Below are 10,777 nucleotides of genomic sequence, written 5' to 3' on the forward strand. Positions count from 1 at the left end.
CCCACCGGGATCTCCGGTGCCAGCTGTGCCGGGTTATGCGGGCTGCTGTGTGCCCGCCGTTCCCCTTTAGGAGCTCTCTCCAAAGGGCTTGGCTCCCTGCCTTTGTAGGTGGGGTGTCGGCCGGAGTTGCTAGAGCATCTGTGAAATGTTGAGGTTCTAAGCTTGATTCTTTCAGAAGGTAAGTTGAGCGGAACAGGTACCCTCCAACATTAATCGTAAGATGGATAGCCAAGGAATTTCGATGACATTAAAGACAATGAGTTTAAACTAAATAAAACATTTATTTTAGTAGCAGGTAAATCACAATCATTGAATTCGAACTGATTAATTTAGAATTTTGTATCGTATTATATACATAGCATAAATTATATATTTTTTGCCGATAATTTGGCGATTGTCAAGTTTTTTATTCAAATATGCTAACAATAAGATTTTAATGACGCATTAAATAGAAAAAAAAGGGAACGCGAAAGATCATTTTTTAAGTCTATTTTTAACACACTCCCCCGGATGATGTTTCGTGTTGAGATTTGCCGTCCTTCAACTCCATTGGGTAAAGTAGTTGTACTGGTCGACGGAGAGATCCCTTTGCTGTTTTTAGTAGACAGGCTCGAACTTTTCCGTCTCTGCCAGGGTAGAGTTTTTCGATTCGTCCCATTTTCCAAAGATGTCGAGGGTTTTTGTCTTCGTAGATCAGAACTAGGTCGTCAACTTGAAGATTTCCAGTTGGTTTTGTTTTCGAAGAGATATGTGCAGAACGAAGCTCGAGAAGATATTCGCTCCGCCAACGTCGCCAGAAGAAGTTCAAGAGGGATTCTCGGTACAGCCATCTTTTCTTCATCTCGTCTCGTACTGAAATCTCCTTGATTTTGATCTTTGGCGGGAGGGAATTAAGACGTCGGCCGATGAGTAAGTGTGACGGCGTCAATGGGGAGGGTTCAGATGGGTCGCTGTAAAAATACGTTAATGGTCTTGAATTAATAGTACCTTCTATTTCTACGAGTAATGTCTCTAGTTCTTCATAGCTGACTCGTGCACGACCCAAGGTTTTCTTTAAGCATGATTTAACCGTTTTTACCAGTCGCTCGAAGAACCCTCCCCACCATGGAGCTCTTTCGACGTTGAATTTCCATTTGATGTCAGCGGAAATGAAAAATTCTTTTAATTCTGTCTTTGATATGTTTTTCCAAAGGATTTGAAGTTCTCCGTTCGCTCTTTTAAATGTTTTTGCGTTATCGGAGAATATTACTTCACATATACCTCTTCTGCTGATGAATCTTTTCAATGCAAGGATGAACGTCTCTGTAGTTAGGTTGGTTATAAGTTCCAGATGGACGGCTCGGCTGACCGCGCATGTGAACAGAGTGACATACGATTTTTCCATCTTTGTTCCGTTTTTATTTTCCTTCACGTATATCGGACCGGCGAAGTCGATGCCAGTCACTTGAAATGGAGCTGATTCTACGATACGGTCACGTGGCAACGGTGCTGTTTCTTGTGTGGCGGCTTTTGCTTGAAGTTTTCGGCAAATCCAGCATTTTGATAGTAGTCCTTTAACTATTTGCCGTCCTTTGGGAATCCAGAAACGATCTCGAAGATAACTCAATGTGCTGGTAAGACCCATGTGAAACTGCTTCTCGTGACTGTTGTAGATCTGGAGTTTGGTGAAGTGAGATTTCCCTGGAAGAATGATTGGATGAGAAACCTCGAAGCCCAATTTGGATTGATGCAATCTTCCTCCCACTCTCAAGATCTGATGGTCGTCTAGGAAAGGATTGAGATTCTTTAATTTTGAATCGTCTTTGATTTCTTTTTTGGAAATAAGGCTTTGGATTTCGTTGGAATACGTTTCTTTTTGAGTTTGTTTTATCCAAAACGTTTCGGCGGCTTTTATGTCGTCTGATTCTAATTCGTTGCTGCTACGACGATTGTTCTTACATCTCAGGTTATGTAAGTATCTCAATACCCACGCAGTGGAACGTAGGAGTTGGTTGAGTGAGCTGAAGCGATTGACGTTTATGATCGGTTCTTCTTCTCGAACTTGACAGGCATTTTGAATGATTGTAGTTGTCTCAGTTTGTCTAAGTTCTGGATCTTCGGGTTCGTCCGATGGTCGAGCTGGTTGAGATTTATTCGGCCATTTTGTGTTAGGTTTTGAGAGGAAATCAGGGCCGCGCCACCATTTTTTGCTTATTAGGAGTGCGTCGATCTTCATTCCTCTGCTGACGAGATCGGCTGGGTTGTCTCTTCCTGGTATATGGAACCAATGAATAGGCTCGGAATTGGACTGTATTTCGATAATACGATTTGAAACGAACGGTTTCCAGTTTGTGGCTTTATCTCGGATCCAATGGTAAACAATTGTGCTGTCTGTCCAAAAGTATTGATTCGGTTGATCGTTTTCGAAGCATTCAGCGACAAATTTCATGAGACGGGATCCAACGACCGCTGCTAGGAGTTCCAGTCTTGGAATGGATGCTTTCTTGAGTGGGGCGACTCGTGATTTAGCAGCGACGATTCTGACATCGAATACGTCGTTGGGAAATGCTGACCTTAAATAGACGACAGCGCCGTAGGCGGTTTTGCTGGCATCGGTGAAGCAGTGAAGTTCATGAAAGAGTCGTTGATTCTTTGGTAGCGAGTGGTAACATCTCGGGATTTGGATCTCGTTAAGTCGTGGGAGGTCCTGACACCAGTCATTCCATTTTTTTAAAAGATCGTCGGATAATGTTTCGTCCCAGGCGATTCCACGTTCCCACATCTCTTGGAATAGACATTTGATGCGAATGACGTATGGTGACAGGAAACCGATTGGATCAAATATACGAGAGGTGGCTTGAAGGACGAATCTCTTTGTATTTTTCTTTCCATGTAGACATGAAAGAAGTGACGTCACATCGAATCGGAATACGTCTTCGTTCGGCGTCCAAACTATACCAAGGACTTTGAGAAGTGTGCAAGTGGGTTCGACAACTTCATTTTTTGTCGAAATCGTTTCTGGGGGGAATACTGTTCTCCATCGATTTTGCAGTTCTTTGGAATTGGATTTCCATTTTCTGAGTGGCATTTTCGCGGAATTTAGAATATTTTCCGCGTCTTTCGTAACTTCGAATGCTTCGTCTACGTTGTCCGCTCCTCCAACTAAATCGTCAACGTAAAGGCATTTCATTAATAGTTCGTAAGCTTCCGGATACGTATTCTTGAATTGACGAAGATGTTTCTTGATTGTACTGGCGAGTAGATACGGACTGGCGTTGACCCCAAATAAGACTCGTGCCATACGTAAGATAGTGAACTTGAGACGTTTATCATCATAAATGTTGCCTTCGACCCATAGAAATCTTGCGACGTCTTTATCCTCTTCCATTAGACAAATTTGCAAATACGCCTTCTCAATGTCTGCCATGAATCCAATTGAAAATCTTCGGAAGCGAATAAGTATTCTCAGGAGGCTTGGATTCAGGTTAGGTCCAGTATACAAACAGTCGTTGAGAGTCAAACAGTTCTTGGCTTTCGAGGAAGCGTCGAAGACGATTCGCAGCTTTGTCGAGACTCTGTCATTTTTCACTATTCCCCGATGTGGTATATAATATACTTCAGTTGTTGCGGCAGATTCTTGAACCCTTTCGACAATGCCTCGTTGTAAGTAATCATTGATGACTTCTGAGTATTGAGCGTAGTACGTGGGATTATTTTGAAACTGATGAATCAAATGTCGAAATCGGCTTGCCGCCACATTGTAATTATTGCTCAGATCTTCACGTGACCTTTTCCATGGTAGTTGGACTTTATATCTTCCATCTTTTCCTTGGTGGATGTGATCTTCAAGACTTTGGAGTACTTCCTTCTCGGATTGATCTGTCTGAGCGTTGTCAACGATTCCAAGAGCTTCTATGTCCCAGAAGGATTTCAGCTGTTGAGTGAGTTGGATTTCTTCGACGGTCTCCGCGTGATTGGCTAGTATGATTGAATGTTGAGATACTCCGACATTTATAGAAGAGATCGCTGTGGGTCCGTGAAGCGTCCAGCCCAGTATGGTATGTACGGCGGTTAAGGAATTTGAAAGTCGTTGTACTTCTCCATTAATCATTTTCCAATAGACATCGACGCCAATGAGAACTGTTATTTCTTTTGAAGCGCTGGCTTGGTTCTTAGTTTGGTCAGCTAGCTGAAGGCCTCTGATTGCCATTTGTTTTCTGATCTCGTGACTAGGAACTTCGATAAGAGCACTGCTGACTTTGGGTCTTTCAAGAGCTTCAACAATGATCAGTTCTGAAAGGTCGACGCTCTTCAAGGTTAGGCGTACTCGTCTTCGGCGTTGAGGGACGGCGTTCTCACCTTCGAATGCATGAATGGAAATGGTTTCGACGCCGACTACTGGTAGATTGAGATACTTCGATACAGATTCTTTGATGAACGTTCGAGTACTTCCTCCATCGAAGAGACATCGGACAACTTGCTCTCGCTCGTCAGATTCGGCAATGGCGTATGCTGTTTGGAGGAGAATCGTTGATTGTCCAAATTGATTTGATTCAGGGGTGACTGTTTTCACGTTAACGTCTTTAGGTGTCGTCGATGAGTTATCGGATATTGGATACGTTGAAGGACAAATGCTCTCGTGGTGGCGTGCTTGGCAGAATTGACATTTAACTTTCGATCGACATTTCTTAGATAAATGGCCTCTTTTAGCGCAGACGAAGCAATAACCCATTTTCTTAAACCTTGCTTGCCTTTCTTCACAGTTAAGTTCATTGTATTCTTGGAATTCATGATCTTTAGAACAACAGAACAGGCATTGTGTGTTTTTCATCTTAACCTCTTCGATTTGCATATTCAAAGCGGAAGCAGACGTGTAATTTTTTGAACTTCTGTATTGATTTCTATCGTCACGTCTTCCCCAAGAGCTAGGCTTGTAATCATTGGAAGTGGAAGGTGACGGCTCGTGGTCTCGACTGGTTAAGGAAAACGTTCTCTCTCTACTTTCAATTTCTTTTTGTAAAAACTTTAGAAGTCTGTCAACATTCCACTCGGCGTTTGATTCGGAGCAACGACTGAATTGTAAGATAATTTCTTCCGGAATGCGTTGCATCAGGATCGGACACAGTAAAGTTCCATACGTATCGGATTTGACTCCCAGAGATGCCAGACTTCTTACTTGCAACTCGCAAGCGTCGTATAATCGTCTAAGACCAGAAATGTCTTTCACTTGTTTAACTGGTTGCAGATTGAGTAACTTGTTCATATGAGCGTTGATGACTAGGTCTGTTCTTCCGAAACGTTCCTTTAGTATTCTCACCACTTCTTGGTAATTTTCATTGGACAGAGACAATCCTGAGATGGCATTGAAGGCGACTCCTTTTAAATAAGTTTTGAGGTACGTGAATTTCTCCGTGTCTTCAATATCAGTGTCGTGAATAGCGGCTTTGAATTGTGACCAGAACCCTTGCCAACTGCTAGCGTCTCCGTCGTACTTTTCGATAGTTATCGTTGGAAGCTTTATATTCATTCGAATAGATTGGTCCATTTCTTGTCTTTGATCCTTGGAACTGGTATTTTGGAAAGACTTTCCAGTAAGTTTTCCGTCTTTGGCGTCTTGAAGGTTGCGAATTCGTTGATTTGCTCGAGTCTTGGTTAAAACTATTTTCTCGGCGTAATCCATGTTTTTTGTGATTTCTTCTTCGAATTGGGCTTCGATGGTTATTTCAGCTTCAATGAGTTCGTCAAGATCTTTCAGTAGTTCTTCTTTCAGCTTCAGTTGATCCAACTGTCGTTCTATTTCTTGTTCATCGTCAAGTTCTATCTGTTGGTTAATACTTGTGATTAGTTTTGTAACTGCAGTTCTAATTACCGTGCGCTTTATCTTGTGTGTATTCAAATTGTTCATCTTTTCGTTTGGTCGTTGAATTCCTTGAATCCCGGGTTTCGGCACCAATGTGAAATGTTGAGGTTCTAAGCTTGATTCTTTCAGAAGGTAAGTTGAGCGGAACAGGTACTCTCCAACATTAATCGTAAGATGGATAGCCAAGGAATTTCGATGACATTAAAGACAATGAGTTTAAACTAAATAAAACATTTATTTTAGTAGCAGGTAAATCACAATCATTGAATTCGAACTGATTAATTTAGAATTTTGTATCGTATTATATACATAGCATAAAATATATATTTTTTGCCGATAATTTGGCGATTGTCAAGTTTTTTATTCAAATATGCTAACAATAAGATTTTAATGACGCATTAAATAGAAAAAAAAGGGAACGCGAAAGATCATTTTTTAAGTCTATTTTTAACAGCATCCGTTATCTATCCCACTGCTGTGTGCGAAGTGGCGGGCTGGTCGTCCCATTGTTGCACCTTCTGCTGGGTTGAGCGGCTTGCGTCGAGGGTGCGACCATCAGTAGTGGGGTTCTGCTACCCATGCTGGTTTTGTCACCTGTCCGGGCTTGTGGACGCTGGCGTAGGGCATTCTGATGATAGGCCTCCGGTGGTGTGGTTCTTTTCTTACCGGTACACCGGGCTATAAATTCTGACAACATGCCGATGATTATGGCAACCCCGGAATTAGCGGAGTACCGATGGCCGTGACGTCTATGTGACTAGCCCCCGTCGATAATAACCGTTATGAAAGCTATGCTTTCGCTGTTCATATCGCCGGCCTCTTCCGATAATCTTCGCTCTTGTTTTCCCGCTGCCAGAATCTCTTTGTAAAAAATGTCTTTCCATTTCTGGAAAATAATTTAAAAAAAGGTCAATTTATAAGAAAATTACGGCATACCTCTCCGAGTCGTCGTTCTAATTTACCGAAAGTTTTCTTCGACATTATCGGTACTCCCAAAAACCGAAAAGGTTTCGTTCTAGTTAGCGTGACCTCCTCCGATACTCAGAATTCGCCAAACAGCGGCGTCGTTGGCTGTCAAGTTTCTTATGGTAGTCTTGGATTTTAGCGGTGTTCGATCTGATTTGACAACATCTCGCTGAAGACAGTTAGGACATTCAAAATATAATGTTGAATGAAATCCGTAGATTTTCTCCCGCACTAAATTATACGATCCTTGGGTGCTAATCGCGCAGTTGTGCGGCTCTATCATTCTCATATGATTGATGAAATATCGAACGTTGACGATTCGCCTTCCTTCTAGTTCGCTCACTGTTTGGACTTTGGTAGGCAGAGGAGGTACATATTCCACAAGCAACTCCGGAAGGTACTCGGAAATTTGGAGGGCGGATTCAATGGCTGAAAAGTCTGGATTTGGCACGACGTCCTGGTTTCTCTTTTCTTTGTTCACGAATATCTGATCAGTTTTCGTACCGGTATTTATAATTAACGAACTAGTTCCCTAGAAGGGGTTTTACAATCACCGTGCCTGTTTGTTTGTCTGTCTGTTGTTCGCTGCGGAAACGCGTTTGCACTTCCGGGGCAAAGTGCAATTACCGCGTTTGTAGTTTTTGAGATTTGGTAAAATGTTTGCTAAAACACCTGTCGTTTAGCCTTCACTATTCAGTTAAGGGTTTTTGTGTTCGTTATAAGTCGGGAATTGTTAACGGTAAGGTGTTTTTGGGTTTTTTATTACAATTTTTGTTACTGTGGGCATAGACGAAGAACGGGTAAACCCTGGACACGCGACGTACGCCTTCCGCAGTAGAGAGAGAGAGAGAGAGATTTTGAAAATTGTTCGGAATTTGCTGGTGTGCAACGCTGGCGCCTCTAGTGGCCGTCATCAAAATAACGGCTACTGCGTTTTGTTCCTCTCTAATTTCCGGTCTCGGGGTCCTAATCGAGGTGAGGTAAGTCGCGCCGTTTTGTAAGCCTTATCCTGCGAGTTTAAATCAGTCTTGCATTTAGTGTGTTATTTGTAAATAGATTATTAGACATAATCGACCATCGATTAAGTATGATTTTATATTTATCCTGTGTTGATTGTAGAAAGTGCTTATTTTTATAATCGCATAATTTTCTATTAATTGGCCTTTGTCACCTAACATCTTTACAATGCCTAGAGCCATCACAGTCTAAATTACAAAAAATATACAATATTGAGGCAGTTAGGAAGAGTGAAATACAGAAATGTTAATAGTACTAACCATTAAACATTTCATCAATAAATTCATCGTTATCGTTTGAATTCATCGTTTATTCAAGTCCAATTGCTAAGCCTTAGCTTAAACGTGTGGGACCTCCACGACCCACGGGATTCGAAAACGGAAATTGATAAGAGAGGAGGAGGAGGAGGGAGAAGCGCGAGCGCACCAGCAAACAAACAAGCAGCGTCTCTAACGGCACTAACATTTTTTCGCGGAGAGAGGCGTACGTCGCATGTCCAGGGTTTACCCGTACTTCGTCTATGCTGTGGGTATTTGATTGACTTTTTCGGGATTTATAAGCATTTGAATTATCTTGTTGCTTGGTTGGGTGATTATTATATATTTTCTATTTGTTATTTTTCTTGTTTTACTTTGTTTATTGAAAGTGTTGATAATGTGAGGGATAATACATGTCTACGATTTTTTATTTGCATAGATTTTTACCGGCTTCGTTGGTTTGTCTATTGATATTTGAAATTTGTTAAATGCCATAACATTTGTAATATTCATTTTAATTATAATACAAAATATCCTACCAGTCGGGATAGGACCGGGATTACGTTTTTAGGAGGATAACTAACGTCAATTTATTCTATAACAAATTTACGTTACTAAGTTTATAAAAGACAATTTATTCTGTAAGATTTTTTTATTTATAGATTAAATTAAAATTAATTGATAATACGGTTGTGGCCAGAAATCGAGCCCCAGTCATATTTTAAGCAAGCAGATAAAGTCGAGGGCGAAGTTTTACTTGAAACGCCAAAAAGGGAAAAGTAGAAGGAAAGAAAGGTCGACCCATCAGTCCCAGAATCGAGGATCCAGGATTTAAGGGGTGAAATGGGGGTAAAATCGTCGAAAAGTCAATGTATTTCTGATATTTCTCGCGACGATTGGTTTTTTCGTATATCAACATATTGTGTCCAGGCCAACTTGTTCATTTATCTCTGCTTATCGCGAAAGACACTTGAACGTATATCTTATCGCGTTTTATCGCACGTAATAAGATTAAATGATGTAAAAATTGATAACCTAGGCGGCGCGTGCGCAGATTACCCGGGAGGCGCGGTTAATTTGAATTTAAGAGTGTTTTGACGTCATGGAATATTCGTTGTTAAAGTAGAATGGAAATATTTTTAAACTTCATTTTATTATGTCGAGTGATTCAATACTTTAAAGAGATAAATTGTTATATAAGACGCGTGTGGCATTGGGTAGTGGGGGTTTTTCCGGGAACTTTCCCGCATACGAGTGCGTTTACGGCGTATATTTCCGTATAAGGGCGTTTTCCGCGTAGTTTTTCCGCGAATCAGCACGTTTTTCGACACCGGCGCGTTTTCACGTAGTTTTCTGCATTGGGGATCTGGTTTCTTGGTATGTTGTTGAAAACTCAGAATATACTGATAAAATATTACTCTGATTGACGGGAATTCTCGTCACTGCTTAACGGCGGCAATGGAAAATAATAAACAAAATACTAAAAGTATCATGTGTTATTAAAATTTTAATTGCTATATTATATTTATGGTATGTACTTGAACCCATTATGGTATTTGAAATAGCTTAATATATGAAGAAAGTAAACATATTTCTTAAAGCATAGAAAGCGTTATTATTTTTATAATTTATTAATTAACTATTAATATGGTTACATTATTTACATAGGGTTCTTAGTTAAAAAGGTCCAAGTACCTTTAAAGCTCACCAATACATAAATGTAATATTTAGTTGCATAATCTTATCGGTATTTATATTATCAATAAACGCCAAAATACAAAACCTGATACATTAAATTATGCATTTGTACTTTAAACAATACCTGCATTTGAAATTATATAGCATAAAAACCCACAGCTTATAAATAAAATTACATCAAGGTTTTCAAATCAGTATTATCAGTTAAAAGAATTAAATTATTTGCATTGTGTTTTATATTCTTCAATTGTGTTGAAATCCATACGGTAATAAGGATCAAAACGCGATAATATCAAAAGTTCTGCAAAACTAATCTTTTATCGAAAAGGCATCTTAGTATTGTTGCTATATTACAGTATAAACAAAGCGATAACCAAAACTAAATCCTATTCCCCATTTTTACCTCTCCGAGGGGACAAAGTCCCCTAGGGGGGGTTATACAACGACCGTGTCTGTCTGTGGGTGGGTCTGTGGGTGGGTCTGTGGGTGGGTCTGTGGGTGTGTCTGTCTGTCAGGACTGCGAACGCGTTCGCATTTTCGGTGCAAAGTGTAATCACTGCGTACGCAGTTTCTCAAAGGGTTGGCAAAACCACCGTGTGACGGTGAGCGTTAACGGATGCATTTGCGGTTTGGTTTGGATGGTGTTTTTTCGCTCACCGTCGTGACGGTTTGGTGTATTACGTTTTTGTAATGTTTATGCGTAGGTTGTGAGTGTTGAATTTGTTGTGTTTGTGTTCTGATGGTAGTGCATGTTGAGTCTGTTGTGTTTATATGGGCGTTTTCTCTCCAACTTCTTCTTAATGACTTTGGGACGGACCGAGTGCTGAGTGTAATGCTACCTCTCAACGTCCAATGGCAGGGTTTCCACCAGTTGTACACGGTATTCGTCTTAGTATCAATTTGCGATCGCATCGGGCGGGATTTGAACCCGAGACCTCCTGATTGACAGGCGGACGTTCTACCACAGAACCACCGACACTTGTTACGCCTTATTGAAAAT

At 40.8% G+C, this 10,777-nt stretch overlaps 1 protein-coding gene across 1 annotated transcript; it reads right to left on the reverse strand.

Annotated features, from left to right (window-relative positions):
- Positions 1-493: 493 nt before the first annotated feature.
- Positions 494-5,884, reverse strand: LOC149949036 (uncharacterized). The gene has a single exon (XM_090171217.1). The coding sequence runs from the start codon at positions 5,882-5,884 to the stop codon at positions 494-496; it is 5,391 nt and encodes a 1,796-aa protein (XP_090027343.1).
- Positions 5,885-10,777: the final 4,893 nt, after the last annotated feature.

Source organism: Leiobunum rupestre, chromosome 4 (genome assembly GCF_980474605.1).
Source record: "Leiobunum rupestre chromosome 4, qqLeiRupe1.1.hap1, whole genome shotgun sequence".
In the NCBI taxonomy this organism is placed as follows: domain Eukaryota; kingdom Metazoa; phylum Arthropoda; class Arachnida; order Opiliones; family Sclerosomatidae; genus Leiobunum; species Leiobunum rupestre.